The sequence below is a fragment of the Ursus americanus genome, chromosome 2 (genome assembly GCF_024610735.1).
Source record: "Ursus americanus isolate L20-20 chromosome 2, mUrsAme1.1.p, whole genome shotgun sequence".
NCBI classification, from domain to species: Eukaryota; Metazoa; Chordata; class Mammalia; order Carnivora; family Ursidae; genus Ursus; species Ursus americanus.
This window is the reverse complement of record NC_142128.1, coordinates 48,472,614-48,490,023: the sequence shown is the minus strand read 5'-3', so window position 1 is coordinate 48,490,023 and position 17,410 is coordinate 48,472,614. Positions and strand designations below refer to the sequence as shown.

The following is a 17,410-nucleotide window of genomic DNA, read 5'->3' as shown; positions in this document are numbered from 1 at the left end:
TTTCCATCCTGTGAACCCAGGCCTTGGCAGGGATCACGTTGGGGCTCATGATCTATGGGACGTGGGGTCAGGTCCGTGGCTTTCTAGAGTTGTCCATTCCATGGACGTGGAGACCTAAGATCAGGAGGTTAAATGACATTCTTAAAATAACATGCTTCGGAGGCACTCAGCAGTAGGCCTTAGACCTCCCAACTCAGGGTCCTACAAAATTTGTCACACCTCAGACTCCACTGTACTTGTTCATTGTACTCCAACTACAGAAAACAAGATGGCTGCTTCCACACGCTCATTCTAGTCTAGGGGATATTTCAGATTTTGTTAAGGGTATGGAAAGGAATCATAAAACAATGAGTTATGGAAAGAAAAAAGTGAAAAACAGAAGGCGATAGTGGGGAACAACCTCATCCTAGCTCCCACCGGTGGGACATTGTCTGCCAGAAAGAGATGCCTTAGATATAGGCCTTATTCCGGAACATGGCGTTCCATCAGGAGCCAATTTCAATCCCTGCAGAAATACCAGAACAACCACGTGTCTTCCTGAGTGCAAAAACCAGGCCAAAGAAGTAACAAAACCGAAGTTTATGCCAACACAGAAGACACAAACCCCATGTAACTATTGAGCGATTGAAAGATGGCCGGTCCACACTGAAGATGTGCTGTAAATATAAAATACACGATGGGTTTCGAAGTCTTAGTACAAAAGAAAAAGTAAAATAGCTCCTTAATAAATTTTATGTTGATCACATGTTGAAATATTTTAGATATTTGGATTTAAAAAGATTTCTTAAAATTAATTACACCTGTTTCTTTTTACTTTCTTTAAATGAGCCACTGGAAAATGTAAAGCATTAAATTTAAAATTACATATGTGTTTACTGAACAGCACTGTCCTGCGGGATGCTCTCCCTAGAACTCTAGGACTGAAGGAGGGAGAGGCAGGTATGTTGGGATGACTTGTGCTGAGCTTTGCCCAAGAGTCTTTTTCCCTCTCATACAGACAACCACTTAAAGCATTTAAATGCAGCAGGGTCAGGAAGCATTTTGGCGAGCCTCTAAAACCCCTGGGCAGAGCTGGGAGAAAACCCAACCTGAAGAGACAGAGCCAAACTAGTGAGAAGGGTGGTCAACACTCTGCCATGTGGTTTTGGAAAAAAACAAAAAAAAACAAAAAACGGTAGTTAGCATGTACTGAACATAGTCGCTCAGCTATATGCCTTATATTATTGTGTTGCTTAGTGCCCTCAAACGACCCTACATAGTATTATTATCTTTACCGTGGAGGTGAGGAAAGTGAAACTCTGTTAAATCAAGTAACTTATTAATATTACACACCAAGCTAGGAACAGAATCCAGGTTGCTTTTGCCTCAAAGTCCATGCTTTCTCTATCATACTAAATTGCTCTTCAGAAAACTGTCAAATCTTTTTTGCTAATTCCTTCCTTTCCAGGAACGGGACACCTGAAATTTCAGCAGTAGAAATTCATCCTTTTGATTTAAATTTATCAAAAAAAAAAAAATTAGGGTAGGTATTGATCAAACAAGATAAAAAAATGCAGTAGAACCCTAAACATGGAGGAGAAGAGAGCTCCCCGACTAGAGAAAAAGGTTGAAAAACATGGAAGTCTGGGAGTGCTGGTGACAAACCCTGGTGTCATCTACAATATAACCTGAGAGTATGCCTCCTACAGACTCAAAGGAAACAGTGCGGAGGCTCTCAAAGCACCGAGCACAGAGTACCATGTGATCCAGCACGGGACTCCTAGGTGTACATCCAGAGAGATACAAAGAAACCTCCACACAAAACTCATATGCACACATTCATGGCAGCAAAAACATACAAAACAAGCGAAATAATCCATCAGCTGATGAATGGGTAAACAAAATGTGGTATATCCATACAGTGGAGTATTATTTGGCCATAAAAAGGAATGACGTATTGGGACGCCTGGGTAGCTCCAGCAGCTGCCTTCAGCTCAGGTCATGATCCCAGGGTCCGGGGACTGAGCCCCGTGCAGCAGGGAGTCTGCGTTTCCTTCTCCCTCTCCCCCCCTCCCCCCACATATTCTCTCTCACTTACAAATAAATAATTAAAAAAAAAAAAAGGAACAAGTGTTGATGCTATGCTATAGCGTAAGTGAACCTGAAAATATGATGCTGAGGGAAAGAAGCTAGTAACAAACCACATGTTATATGATTCCATTTATGTGAAATGTCCAGAATAGACAAATCCATAGAGATTAGCAATTACTAGGGGCTAGGCAAAGGGAGAAGTATGAACTGACTGGTAATAGGTACTGGGTTTTTTGGGAGGTGACAAAAAAAAATATCTAAATTTAGATTCTGATGGTTGCACAATTTTGTGACCCTACTAAACCACTGAACTGTACAGTTTACATGGGTGAATTTCAGGGCATATGATATATTTCAAGAAAACTATCAGGGGCGCCTGGCTGGCTCAGTCGGTAGAGCATGCAACTCTTTATCTTGGGGTTGTGAGTTCAAGCACCACGTGGGGCACAGAGTTTACTTTAAAAAAAAAAGATGGGGCACCTGGGTGTCTCAGCCAGTTGAGCATCTGCCTTCGGCTCAGGTCATGATCCCAGGGTCCTGGGTTGGAGCCCCACATCACATGAGGCTCCCTGCTCAGTGGGGAGCCTGCTTCTCCCTCTCCCTCTGCCCCTCCCTCCACTTGTGCTCTCTCCCTCTCTCTCAAATAAATAAATAAAATCTTACCAAAAAAAAAGAAAACTATTAAAAAAATAAAAAAGAATAAACGTCCTATGTATCAAGGCTGTCATTATGACAAAGATAAAATTTTTCCTAAATAAGAAACATAGTAGGAAGTCAGGAAGAGGTGGAGTTGCCCTAAACTCACTTTGTGTTACTCTTCCTACTTGGAAACTTTGTAAATTGAACGGATGGGTCTCTGTGTTTTCAGAGAGAAAATATTTTTAACTATAATTATGTAATATCAGTTGCTGATGCTAAGAGAACGCTATCCCTAACATAGGCAACTTAAGCTTTTCAGGTAGTTGTTGTCCAGTTCATGGATAATTAAACCCTTTGTCTTTGTTCTTACCCATTTCTTTTTGTCCCCTTTTCTTCCAACCTAGCCCCAGCCTTTTTGGCCAGATACAGCTAATTCTCACTTTAAGAGAACAGCAAGAGAAACAAAAGAAAGCAAATCTTAAATTCAGCAATTTTTGTCTCTTTTCAGCATAGAATCACAGAGTCTTGGAATTGGCTTGGTCTTTAGGGACCATCTGGTGCAAGCCTCTCGTTTTCATGTAAGAAAACAGGGCCAGAAATAATAAAAGCTAACAGTTATTGACTGCTTATGCCAGGCACTGTAATTTACATGTATTACCTCATTTAATCCTCCCGACATCCCTCTAGGATAGGTATCATTGTTATCGTCTTTTTACAGAAGAGGAAAATTTTGAATTTTCCCTAACTTAAATAAGGTCACAGAGCTCAAAAGTAGGAGATGTGGGATACAAACCCAGGCAGTGTGGCTTCAGAAACCAAGTCCTTAACCAGTACTATTAGAGTTTCTCCTAAAATCATTTAAGCAATCTGCCTACCATCTTACAACCCCTTAGTGGCAGGTGCGAGGCACCCACCCCAGTACCTGCTTAATGACAGCAGTGTCAGTGCAAGATACAGTGGAATCTATGACCTAAACCCAAAAGGATAATTTTTTTTTTTTTTTTTTTTTTTTTTTTTTTACCCATTGCAATCTTGATTTCCACCAATAATTGAGGGATTGAAACACAGCTGTCACTCATAAGAAGACCTTCCGGGAAGTCACTACTGACCTTATTCTGCCATACAGGCCGATAGGTTTTATAATCTTATGACAGTCTATACCTGCACCTTTTTTTTTTTTTCTGAAAATCACTCTGCCAAGTTCTGAGAAGTGACATGTCTAAGATGGAGATAGAGCAAACAATTCAACCAGAGAATTCTCCCCATGAGAGACAACTGATCACCCACGACGTGATTATAGACTAGTGGATATGTTTTTCCCTTGACCTGAAAGAGTTAACACAATGACATCCTATGAAATCGAACAGGATACGAGTCCTGACATAATTTATTATAGAAAATACAGCATTTTTTATTTGGATAGCCCAGGGAGCTCAAAGCACTTTGCAAACAACTCATTAATCCTCTGCGTATTTTATTTATCAATTACTGCATTCCTTCAACCTGAGCGCGCCGTCCCAGGTAAGGCGCAGGGGTGGGGCCGGCACTGTCCTCTTCCTCTTACCAGCCACGAGAGGCAGCACAGACAGACTGGGTGCTCTCAGGGTCATATGAAAATGAAAAAGAGCTGTCTTTGGGGGCTGGACCTCGGACACTGCCTCTGTCATGTGGCTTTTGGGGTGAATTTTTTGTATATAAAAAGGGAAAGGAATGAAGTATATTTAGATTCACCTCACCATGTTTAAAACATAACAGCAGCCATCTAAAAGAGGTTTAAAACCAAAATTAAGGCTAAGTTTTCCTAAGGCATGAATGTAAATTATGTCTCCAAAGAAGCTGGGGTTATGCTTTAAATTAAAATGAAAATGCGTTCCTATTTAAGTATGTGCAGTTTGTAAGTTTGGGTTGGTTTGCTTGTTTAGGGGTATTTCTGTCATTTTGCCCACAATACAACCCAAAGTTCGTGGACGTCAGTAGAACGCGGGGGCAAAAGCACAGGAGTAGGGCGGCATCCGCAAAGAGCTAACATGCACAGGCAGGCAAGGCCCAACTGGGAACCCACAGCCTCACTGCCCCCAGCTCCCAACACCCACTGTCCCTGGGTCCCAAGTCTCTCTGTGCGTCCCTCTCATAAACCCTCTCCCAATTCCTTCAGTTGAACTTAAATCTCTCTCCTCCCCAATCCTCCCCGGTGCCCTGATCATTAGAAGAAGGGACACCAAACTTCCAAAACTCTCGTTCTGATAGGTTACGACCCCAGTGTGCTTTGCACCCTCATTCCCACCTCTCAAATGCCAGCCTCTGTCTAATCCACTCCTAAGAATGGATCCACAAAAGTGACTGGAGAGAAGGGCTACTTCTCATCAGTCCTAGTGTGGCGCGTCCATAGCTCACACCCAGATTATGATAAACCGTATACTGTCGAATCACATGACTTCTGCCCAGCTCACTGCGGTGCCTGAATGGTGTTCAAGTAAAGCTGGGTTGTAACTTCCCTTCCTTCACTCCCCCTTTCTCTCTCTCTCTCCCCTTACACACACACACACACAAAACGAAAGAGAGAGAGAGAAAAGACCTAACACTTGAACTCGCTGGTCAGCAAGAAAAGTTTTTGCCTTTGGCTGCCATGGATGAACTTCTGTGAAGTCACTCTCGCCACCTCGACCCCAAAAGGAATCTGAGCAGAGGCAGCCCTAAATTGTCTAAAGTTATTTCACTCCTGCTCAGCTCAAGGCCTCACACCATCATAATTATTCCCCTGCTGTATACAGCAGTGCCCCTCTCCTACGTATACAAACATATGCGCGCGCGCGCACACACACACACACACACACACACACACACACACACAAATTATTCTCTAATGTTGTAAAGAAGAGAGGAGTACCAGTCCCATAATATAATTGCCGTATTACAAAGAAGTGGCAGGCAAGAATAATAAGATAAGGTGTCAAAAGTGAAATACAGTAGTAGACTTAAAAAAAAAAAACCCCACAGTTCTACGATGGGGGTGTTAATTGAACACAGAGAAAAAAGAAAAGAGAGAGAACAAGAGTGTTAAGGAAGCAAAAAAAAAATGATTTTTTTAACCTCCTTCAGTGATTTGATTTAACTTCAGTGCAGATAATTCACAGAGGAAACTCGGCTGAAAATGCCATAGATAGCTATTATGTTCTAAAATTAAAAACTATTCACAACAATTACAGCTATTCATTGCTATCTATAAATATTCTCCTTTAGTAAATGGCACCCAATATTTCTTGTGTGTTTTCCTCATTTTTAAACCTGCATGATTTTTGACACAAAAATAGAAAGAAAAAAAAAAAAACACTGGAAAATATAAGCAAGATCTTTTTGAAGAATGCAGTGTGTCTGCCTTTTCTTTCTCCTTCTCTCCCATCCCATCAACCCCACTACCACCACATCCACACATATGTAAAACTCAGCCTATTGCTAATTTGTCAGAAGACAAGGAATGGTTCCTAAAAAAAAAAAAAAAACCCAAGAAAACAAGAGACGGTAAGATATGGAGGGGTCCAAAACTCTATATTAAATCCCTCCATTCCCAGAAGGAGAGAGCGGAGAAAAGCCCCTTCTGAAATACACATCGCTGTAGGTCTGGACAAGGTGTTCATTGCTGCTGTTTGAGATTTGCCGCACGAGCATTTTGCAGGCATTCTCTTTTCTTAGCATTTATTTTTAAAAAGCAAAAGGGTATCAAAATAAAAACTCACCCACACTCTGAAGCAAGAAGACACATGGTGGGTTTTTTTTTTTTTTTTTTTAATATCCTCACAGTAATTTCTGACTTAAATACCCATCAATCAACTGTAATTTAGACGCTGCTGCCTGCTTTGGGTGTTGAGCGCATGTGTTTCTTTCAAGTTCCAAAAGGTTGGTAAGACAGTCTTTGCTAGCGTTCCTACTTGTTTCTGAGTTTTCCAACTGAAACCATGAACAAAAACAAAAAAAGGAAAAGCGGCAAATGAAGGCCGTTGCTGTGCTCCTCCGGGAGGCCCGTCTTCCCAACAGAAAGACCTAGGTGAGCCAATGTGTCAACTTCGTGTGAGAATACAAACCAGCCAACAAGCCCACCCTACAACAAGCAACCTCTACAGTGCTGGAGATGGGAACGGGAAAATGCTCGTTCCAGGCAAGGGGGCTTGGAAGTAACAATAGGAAAAGTCCCATTACAATGAAGGAACGCCTAGAAACTGACCATCAACAGATCTGGTTACCAGCTCTGCAGCCAGAGGGGAAAAAAAAGGCTCCTGCAACTTTACACTTTATGTGCCTCCGACACATTGACTGCCAGGAAGATATGCTGACACAGGGACGGGGAGTTGGGCAAATCCTGAGGAACGGAGTAATCATGCTTTAGAATCAAAGGCTTCTCCTCCACCAGTCGTCCGTCCCCTACCTTTAACACAGAACACTCAACATTCCAGGAGACAGTCCTTCCTTCCCCTCACTCCTTCCACCGTACAAGTAGAAGAAAAACAAGGAGGAAGGCCCTTTTTTTCTTTTCTTTTTTTAAAACTCTCACCCACGGGTGCCCTCTCAATCCAAAACCCTATGTGTATGTGTGTGTGTGTGTGTGTGTGTGTGTGTGCGTGCGTGTAGATTTCCCCTTTAACACAGGGGCAGGGATCCCTGCCGTTTTCAATTTCCAGGACTGGATCAACTATGTTTTAAATCCAGGGGTCTAAAGACAACACACAGAACCTTAACTTCAATTTTTTTAAATCTCCAGACATTAATTCATTAAGTGACAGAAAATTTTTAAAAAGCAAAATACACAAGCCAATGATAAATTACACCTTTCAAGTGTGATTTTGACCAATACCACTGCTTCCTATCACCGCAGTTTAGCCAATATGAAGAAGGAACAAACTCTTTAACACCGGAACCGGATCTCTATTCACACCCACCCACTTTGATCTACTGCCTTAGTAGATTTTAATTAGAAGACCAGAATTAAACACTTTGGCCACAGTATACATTCAAGTGCCCTGATAGCCTTCCTTTCAATAAAAATCTGATAAAGTGTCTTCAAAAATAGAGTTGCCTTAGCCTGGATTATCAAATATGCCTTACGTCTTGATTTCTACATTTCATGAATCAAGACAGGCAGGAAAGCATACTCGATTAGAGACAAATTTCAACAGATCAAATATTCAAAGTAAATAAGCATCGGAGATCAAAAGAGAAAATGCGAAGGAAGGGAAAAAAAGGGGAGAAGAAACAAATAGACATGCACTTAGGCTTCCTGCTCTGGCTAATAGAAAAAAAAAAAAACTAACTAAAAAGTGTGACAAACTGGAAAAGCTCTTTGATATCTGTATGCGCCATTCATAAATCTCTTAAAAGGTGTTTCACAGCTAAAATAATGTAATTAACAGCTTTGCAGTGAGGTTAGGCTCTGGCAAGGCAACCTGGAAGTCTTGAAGGTCTGAACATCACTGCTCAGGTGCTTTGTCTAGAATGTTATGCACAACACAAATAACATTCAACAAAGGAGCTGCTGACTAATTTCACATAGGTTTCAAGACCCAAGTAATCGCACGTTCCATCAGTGGTCACATCTTGAAACTATTTGTTTGTTAAAAGAAACACAGAGAGCTTTCAAAAAGAAAGCCACCCTGTGTGCCCTCCCCCCCCCCTTATTTTTATGTGTAACTATCAATGTATATCAACCGGGCATGCAATCATATTTATTGTCACTTTCATTCATGTCATGCCCTTGCTTATATGGTTTAGATATGAATTATTGACTGTTACACTCCTTGTTGTAAAAAATAAATAAATAAATAGGATGGCAGGTACTTCGCACTGCTCTGAAGCGAGCGAGCGAGTCAGAGGCCAGCAGAAGCTCCCGCTTTATATAACCACCCCTCGTTCCTCATCTTTATGCCCTAGTTTCAGATTGCCTTCTCAACTCTTTCTTTTTTACAAGGCAGAGATGCACCCACTTTGGAAAATTAAGGCTTAACACAAACAAACAAGAGGATGTGGCTAAATGTCCTTCCCAGAGCATCTGTTGTTTAAGAACACCTCTGATTGATGATAGCTATTTTTTAATTGTTGCTTTAAAATTTAAATGCCCTCCTGGGATGTGTTATAAGTGTGTGAGTCCATGATACGAGGTCTAGAAAGTAGAAAAACAACAGAACGAGGGATCTCTTGGCATTATGTTCTCCTCAACCCAACGCTTCCCCTGGCTATAAAATCACAGGGCACTCAGACACCGGTAACCTGACGTTGTATGGCGCTTGCCACAAAGGTATTTGACAACACTGCTGAAAACCTTTCGCCTGCTGCTTGGTACAATCACAAGAAAAAAAAGGAAAGGAAACTTTAAACAGTGTAGCCCCCATGCCCAACTCCAAAAACACAAGGGTTTTAAATATGAGCCAAAAATATTTTCCTCTAGGAAACAGACTTTTACTTTCATATTTTTCCCCCAGAGGCACACATCATTCTGTACATTTCCCTTCAGAACCTCTATTTGAGCCCCAATTTCAAAGAGGCCGGTAACCGAGTCAAGGAAAATAAACCAGTAATGCTTGATAATAACTGTCAAAGAAACTTGGTGCTTTTTCCAGGAAGCAGAGCTACCAGGACTTCCTATTGGAATCTGCGACCAATCTTGACAGTACTTTTAGGCTGAAATTTTAGTATTTAAATAATGGGTTTGTCATTGCTGGTTGAGTGAGTCAATTGGCCAAAGAAAATGCTTAAATGTTGGAATCTCAGTCCTACCTGTTTTTTCTTTGATTTCACACAACACATTAAACAAGGCAGGCTTCATTCTGTGGCAGTTTAAAGCATGTTTTCTGCAAGAAAGAAACAACAACATAATAGCTTAGGTGGACTTTCAAGATCAAACTGCTGATAATGCACAGGGGGGAAAATGTGAACATTTAGCCAAAATTCTATCCCAAGCATAACTCTGTGGCATGCTTCAATTGTTTTATGACTTAATATACAGAGTCCCGCCATAGAAAAAGAAATAATGTTAATTAGCAGGGAGAGAGTAGGGATCTAACTACAGAACAGAACTAACCTAAATTATGCCCATTTAGGCAGAGTTGGGTTTTTTGTGTGTGTGTGTTTTTTTAAGTAGTTCAATCAAAGTGGAATTCTTAAACCAATAATCCTATCGAGGGCAATGAACACGGCAAAGCCAAAAGCCTGGGATAACAGTTTTCTATAATCTATGTATCTACCACAGCCTAGGAGCTGTCTGCCTCTCGGTCTGTGTGTGTGTTTTCAAATTTAATTCATCCATGTGTTCGAATTCATTCCGCAGATGCCCCTGTATTCTCATAAACACAAGATGCTTGAAAGGTCTTCTGAGTAGAACTGTCAATTTATAAAATTTCAGTCCCCAAGTTAAAGAGTATGGAAATGCATTGCCAGGGGGCAAACATACCCATATGGGGAATAAATTCATTTCTCTGTGTTCACATTATGCCTCTTGTGCACACACCGATTATTTGCAGGTGTTGAAATTCAATTATTTACAATTAGGACCTTGCACCCATTGGGGAAAAAATAAATACAATTCTGCCTTTTAGATTAGTGATTTACCTGGTTCTTGTGTGTGTGTGTGTGTGTGTGTGTGTGTGTGTGTGTGTATTCAGAATGCACTTGAGGAACAAAACAATACCTTTCCCTTGATTTTACTATGAAAGCACTTAGCAGAAGGATATTGTTTTGGAAACAAAATCCTGATCCTATCAGCTATCAGTTAAGGGAATTCTGTTTACAACCTGAAATTAATGGGTAAAGACAAATGGAAACCCCTGGCACTCCAGACACATGCAATTCTTTTTTAATTCTTGTGAAAGTTAAAAAAAAAAAAAAAAGACATGGCCTCATGAAGAACAGTAACCATAAGTATGCTTTATACACTGTGCAGCGGAGAAATAAGCCCCAAAATGCAAGAGTATCAAAATAAACACATGCACTGTGTCTAAAACAGGAATGGTTTACTTTGTAAATAATAAATGTACACGAGAAAGGTACGGCTAAGGGAAGGAAAAGCAGACCCAGTATTTGCTAAGTAGAGTTACATTGTTTAACCAAAAAGAAAGCTTAGTGGTGAGTGAGTTCTCATGTGGAGTGAGAAAAAAAGGTGGAAAATACTTCCCGGTATCAAAGACCCCTTTTGGGGCCTTTGAAAATAGTTTTCATTAATTGTATTCTTCCACAGAGGCCCAAATGGAAAAACAAACAAAAGCAACAACAAAAAGCCCCACACGGCTTCACAGAAATACTGCATTTCCACAGCACATCAGTGGGGTTACAGAGAGAGAACAGATTTCCCTCTCCCAAAATTGTGTCTGATCTCTCTCAGCATCTAGGCCACTGGAAGGGGGGACCCGCCAAGCCACGGCTGTCCTCAGTTGTACAAAGAGGAATACGACTCAACACGAGTAAAGTGGTAAGTCTCCAGCCTTCCCGGCCCCTTCCACTTCACAAACTTGTTATTAAACCAGTTTACTGGTATGTCTGAGTTGATTTTTCTGGAACAATGTAATGTGGAAATCTGTTCCAATTCAAGAAGAGATTGCCAGTGGGAATCTTCCACTTTACGATAATTATTAGCTTCTCTTCAGATAATACAATTCAGAAAGAGCACCGATTCATTTCTGAAAACTTTCCCCCATTTAAGAAATTCAAGAATAGCTCCAGTCTTCGAGCCTTTTTAAGTTTTCGAACCCAGGTAAACCTCGGCACCTTCTGAGTTTACATGTTGCATGTGCTTGCTGCTAAAATAAGGGTGTAATTCACAACATCCACGCTTTGAACTGCTTCTCATTTTCTCAACTCAAATTCCTTATTTCCGTAGGACAAAAATATATATAATGATGTCTTTTCCATATAACTAAGTCATTTGAGGTATAGGAATTGTGTACATATTTAAAAAAAAAAACTACTTCTAAGATTTAACAAAGCGGGGTAATTAACTGTAAAGACATATGTGGTCATTAGATTTTTTAAATTCTTCCTTTCAAGATCGGCCTTGGGCAAGCTGTTAATGGGCTGCCACTAACTCTACATTTTATTCTGAAAGAGAATTTACAGTAAAATCCTAGGTGGAGAACTGTATACCGGGCAGTGGATTAAGTTGAGAAGCCACATAGTTTCTTTATTATGTTTCCTTAATAAAGATCTTCCTGTCCTATGATACTGAAATACATGAAATTCACACATGCCTTCATTTCTATTTATTTGCATTCTAAATGGTCCTGAAATAAGCATGGGAAAAACACCATGCTTGATTTTTGTCCCCCCCCCCCACCCCTTTTTAAAGGACCATACATTCTGTGCTACGGAAGGTTGCTAAACTGACTCAAATTAAGAGACAATAAAGTTAAACTGCCTATCTGAGTCGCCCAAAACTAACAAATATGCCTAAAAGCAAAATTAGATTTTCCTTCTTTCCATTAGCTTAAAAAAAAAAAAACAGAATCAAATGAGTACAAAATATCTTTTGGATAGCTGACAAGTACTGACAAAGAATTAATCCGCTTTTTTTTTAAGGGGGCAGAAAGGAGAAAAGATAAAAATTAATTTTGAAGGGGTACGTCAAGAAAGAAAAGCAAAAGTCTCTGAATTAGGTGAGGAGTCACTAAATTTGCAAATAAAGTGTTATTGGGACATTTTATTTTGTAATGTTACGGAGTCCCTCAACAAGGAGGCATGGAATGCTGTTCAAAACTTGACAATTCTGCTCTCTCTCTGATACTTTTTTAAAGCAGTAAAAAGTGCCGAGGGCCGCTTTTGGATCGGCTGGCAGGATTTTCGGCGTGCCTGAGTGTTGTGTGGACATATATGAATATCTCTATATTCTCACACACACCACACACACACACACACACACACACACACACACACACACACACACAGCCACATCTCGGCATGGGCGATTACACTTTCGATAACAACGCTCCTTCCAATTTTACTCCTCCGCCATGTAGTTGCTCGTCAAAATGGGAAAAGAAATAACATTTAAAAAGAAAGCGCTGTGCTGATTCGGTTCCCATTGTTTCCCCCTGCGAGAGGGAGAAAAACAAAAAACCCCAAGAAAGGAAAAGAAAAGCCTCCATCTCACCTGGCCTGCGCCTCATCCAAACTCTGGTCTGTGATGGTCATAATTTGCTGTAAAATGTCTCCAATGTCCTGCTTCCTCCCGCCCTCCCCCTCGGTCCCTCCGGCCCCATCCTGCAAGTGCTGGGACAGGCCGGGGTGTCCGGCCATCCCGACCCCAGCATGGGAATGCATCAGCCTGGGCTGCTCGTCCATCTCCAAAGGCAACGGCAGCCCCCGGCTCTTCCTCTTCTGCTCCTCGGCTCGGCTCCTGGGCAGCACCAAGGCTTTTTATCCTTCAAGCTGGCTTCAGATCCTTTTCAGGATAAACAGGGAAGGGGGAAAAAAGAAGACCAAAAGAAAAAAAAAATCCCTTTGCCTCTTTTAGAGGCTGGTGGGAGGATGGGGAGTGGGGAGGGGGAGGGGGGCGTGAAGGGGTTGCGGGGTGAGGGTGGGGATAAGGGCTGGTGGGGAAGGGTGTTGACTCCAAAAAGCAAGAAAAATAAACCACCTTCCCACTTGACGAAAAGAAATCAGAGCTGGCTTTTGGTTTTTCAGTCCGGTCTCCTTTGCAAGGCAGAAATGGGCTCCCGGCGCTTAAATCTGTGGCTTAATCCTTTTGCAAATATGCATTGATCGGGAGAAAGGAGAGGAAGGCAGGGGGATTGCAATGCAAACTTTCCCCCCCACCCCCCGCTGCCCCCCACCCCCACTCCGGGCCAGAGTGATCTCAAAGGGGGTGGGCTGTTGCAAAAGCCAGATCTCCCCCGGCCGCGGCGGCAGGCAGAGCACAGGCTCTCTCCTCCTCCGTGTCTCTGCAAACTCCGACAGCCCCGTCAGCCTCCTGCTTTTGTTTAGCTCAGGCTCAGGACTCCAGAAACACACACAGAAAAACCACAGCCTGCGAAGAGGAGGAGGAGGAGAAGGAGGAGGAGGCCGAGAAGGAGGAGAGGGGAGGGGGCGGGGAAGCCGGGAGGCGGGGGAGAGAAGGAGGGAGGAGGGCGCGCGGGCCCCGCCTCCCTGTCCTGATTGGCCGTCGGAGAGAAGACGGGCCCTCCTCCCCCTGCTCGCCTCCGTGCGCCTCCTCCTCGGCCTCCTTCGGCTCCTCCTCGCCCGGCGCCCTGTCAATCAGAGTTCAGAGGTGGGCCGGGAAGGAGGCCGGGCCAGTGCCAAGTCTCCAGTCCTTAAAGGTGCAATGGTACCGGAGCTCCAGCTCAGTGAATGCCCAGTCCTGTCGCCTGCCTCGCTTAGCTGCCGTCCTTGAGGAAAATGCGGCTCCACTTCAATGCAAACGTATAATATTCACAGAAGAGAACACAGGCGGTGTGAGTCTACCCCCCACCCCTGTTTTCTTTTGCTGTAACATTGCAATTGGAAAACTGGATCCTTGTAAATCCTTAGACCTCAGGGAAACTGTTGAGAGCAAAAGTTTGTCAGCACGAAGTAGTTATGAAGCACAATCGAGCTGCTAATGTAACTAACAATGATCTCTAATAAACGGCAAATGTAATAATGGATTTTTAAAAAAATCACAGCAGAGTTAAAAGTAATACCGAACTGTGGCATTTTTGTTGCATGAAAACTAAATTATGAACTATGAAACAAAATAATGTTGAAGGGGAAAAAAGATTAATAAATAAGTCCACCAAATGAATCTAATTCAACTTATCTCTCCCTTCCCCCTGGGGGAAATTAGTTATTTGGCTTAAATACTTAATAAAGAAATGCATTATCACAGTCTGGTTCTAGTTTTTAATATAGTCTAATAAGCATTATTAACTGGAATAAGAAACGAACTGACGTTTATTGAATGCCTACTATGCACCAAGTAATTTACGTGACTTATTTTATTTAATCCCCAAGACATCTCTGTGAGCCACGGATTATGATTTTCACTTTACAGAGAGGGACCTCAGAAAAGTTAAATAACTTGTCCAAGGTCCCACCGTTTTTAAGTGTCGAAGCTGGAATTCAAACCTGAGTGTGGCTCTCTACCAACACTTGGTGTTTCAGCTGTGCAACCTGCCTGGGTCCAATGGCAATGTGTGAATCACACAAAAATTAGCTATCTATGCATTGTCCGTGTTGTTTGTAAAGAGGCTTAAAGTGCTTTAAAAATACATACTCGAACAAGATGACTCAAATTGAAAATGGGTAGGAAAGAATGAAAAAAGATTTAAATAGAATTGGGGGGGAAAAACTAGCAAGAAACTGCCAGGTGAGTCCGGTACTCTACCTCCAGGTAGATCACAAATTTGCCTCCCACCTTCTCATGGGGCAAGGTGAGAGGGGAGATCTGACTGGCCACGCAGTCACAATGGGCAAAACATAAAAGGGCAGATGAATTACTTAGGAAAAGGCCAGAATATGTTGAAACCTAAGCTGTTCTAATGTGTAGCCAACCCTCTTCCCAGATGGCAGTATAGCCAAAGGAAACGTGTTGAACCACTGCAAACCTCAGTGTATCCAATCTGCAAAATGGAAGGCAAGCTTGCCAGGTGCTTTGAGATCGTCAAATAAAATGTTACTCTTTTCATCACTCCAACCTCCTTCCCAATCATTATCAAAAACAAGTTTGGCAACATAAGGAGCATTTATGAAAGGATTTCAAAGCAGTTCTTAACGAGCAAGTTGGCACTTAATGGCATGAGGCCATGCAGTAAGGCGTATTAATGGTGATTATGATGCCATTACTTAATAACAATTGTTTTATTCATATACATACCCTGACTTGTAAACTGGTTTTTTAAATCAACACTAGAAAAAAGTTGAGCACAAAACGATATCCTCAAATTGTATGTCAGGGACACTGAGTATCCCTTACATTGATGAAGTGATCCCATCTTCGAGCATGAAAAGAAGTCAACCCAGATGCTGTATGAAATCAGTACGTGAACAAATGATTTGAACAGAAAATCTAATAAAAGTTCACCAGGCAACATATTGGAAAATGTATCGTCGATATCAGAAAGTCGTTGTCATCTAGGAACATTATTTTTGGAGTGACGAAAATGTTCTAAAATTACATAGAGGTTATGGTAGCTCCATTTTGTGAATATATTAAAAACCAGAGGGGTTTTTTTTTTTTGGTATAGAGAATTGTACACTTTATAAGTGTGAATTTTATGGTAATGTGAATTATATCTCAATAAAGTTGTTTTTTTAAATACAAAAATAGGGAAATAGAAATATCCACAATAATATTAATGATAGCTAGTGTTTATTGAGTGCTTGGGGTGCCTGGCTGGCTCAGTCGGTAGAGGGTGAGATTCTTGATCTTGGGGTCATGAGTTTGAGCCCCACGTTGGGTGTAGAGATTACTTAAAAATAAAATCTTTAACAACAAATGTATTGAGTGCTTCAGCATGATTAGGTATTACAGTTGACCCTTGAACAACCTGGGTTTGAACTGAGCAGGTCCCTTTATATGTGGATTTTCTTAATAAATACAGTAAAGTAGGGGCACCTGGGTGGCACAGCGGTTGGGCGTCTGCCTTCGGCTCAGGGCGTGATCCCGGCGTTATGGGATCGAGCCCCACATCAGGCTCTTCTGCTATGAGCCTGCTTCTTCCTCTCCCGCTCCCCCTGCTTGTGTTCCCTCTCTCACTGGCTGTCTCTATCTCTGTCGAATAAATAAATAAAATCTTAAATAAATAAATAAATACAGTACAGTAAAATAAACAAATAAATACAGTACTGTAAATGTATTTCTCTTACTTATGATCTTTTTTTAAGATTTACTTATTAATTTTAGAAAGAGAGAGAATGCGGTGGGGAGATAAGGGCAGAGGGAGAGGGAAAGAGAGAATCTCCAGCAGACTCCCCACTGAGCGTGAAGCTTCATCCTCGGACCCTGAGATCATGACCTGAACCAAAATCGAGAGTCGGATGCTTAACCAGTGAGCAACCCAGGTGCCCCTTACTTATGATTTTCTTAATAACATTTTCATTTCTCTAGCTTACTTTATTATAAGACTATATATATGATACATACAGTAATACATATACAAAATCTGTGTTAATCAACTCTTATGTTATTGTTAAGGCTTCTGGTCAACAGGAGACTATTAGTCAAGTTTGGGGGAAGCCAGAAGTTATATATGGATTTTCAACTACACAGGGCCTTGGCACCCCTAACCCCCATGTGTTCAAGGGTCAACTGCATATTCAACATATTCGATTAATTTAATCACCACAATTATCTCATCTCAATACCTATGCTTTTCATTATTACTCTATAGTGTTGCCAAAATATATTTCAATATATATTTAATGCTATAGATGAGACACCATGTCCTAGACACCTGTGAGGGATGAGAAACAGAGCAGCCCAATTACAGTGATTAGAAGAAAGCTCTGAGTGCTAAGTAAAAGCATAGGTATTGAGGCGGGACACTTGCGGTGATTAAATTAATAAAGTATGTTGAGTATACAGTTGACCCTTGAACAACTGGCTGGGTCAGGGGCTCCTGCTCCCCATGCAGTCAAAAATCTGCATATGACTTTTGACTCCCCCAAAACTTAACTACTAACAGCCTATGGTTGCCCAACACCAAATTTTTGGAGAAGAGGAGATACAATAAGGAAGAGGAATTAGGAAAGT

At 41.6% G+C, this 17,410-nt stretch overlaps 1 protein-coding gene and 1 long non-coding RNA gene across 3 annotated transcripts in view; one reads left to right on the top strand and one right to left on the bottom strand.

Annotated features, from left to right (window-relative positions):
• Positions 1 to 13,740, bottom strand: part of PBX1 (PBX homeobox 1) — a 281,772-nt gene extending 268,032 nt beyond the window's left edge. Inside the window, exons 1-3 of one of the 2 annotated variants that reach the window (XM_045809683.2) lie at positions 13,319 to 13,740; positions 12,833 to 13,123; positions 9,472 to 9,545 (exon numbers count right to left, since the gene is read on the bottom strand). In XM_045809683.2, coding sequence (XP_045665639.1) covers positions 9,472 to 9,545; positions 12,833 to 13,023 — 265 coding nt within the window. In that variant the 5' untranslated portion in view covers positions 13,024 to 13,123; positions 13,319 to 13,740. Of the gene's footprint in view, positions 1 to 9,471; positions 9,546 to 12,832 lie in introns of both variants that reach the window. The other variant, XM_045809685.2, reaches the window with a different exon arrangement.
• Positions 13,741 to 14,002: 262 nt separating this feature from the next.
• Positions 14,003 to 17,410, top strand: part of LOC148110622 (uncharacterized) — a 42,792-nt gene continuing 39,384 nt past the window's right edge. The window contains exon 1 of the long non-coding RNA XR_015721796.1: positions 14,003 to 14,132. This is a non-coding gene — a long non-coding RNA (uncharacterized LOC148110622). The remainder of the gene's footprint in view (positions 14,133 to 17,410) is intronic.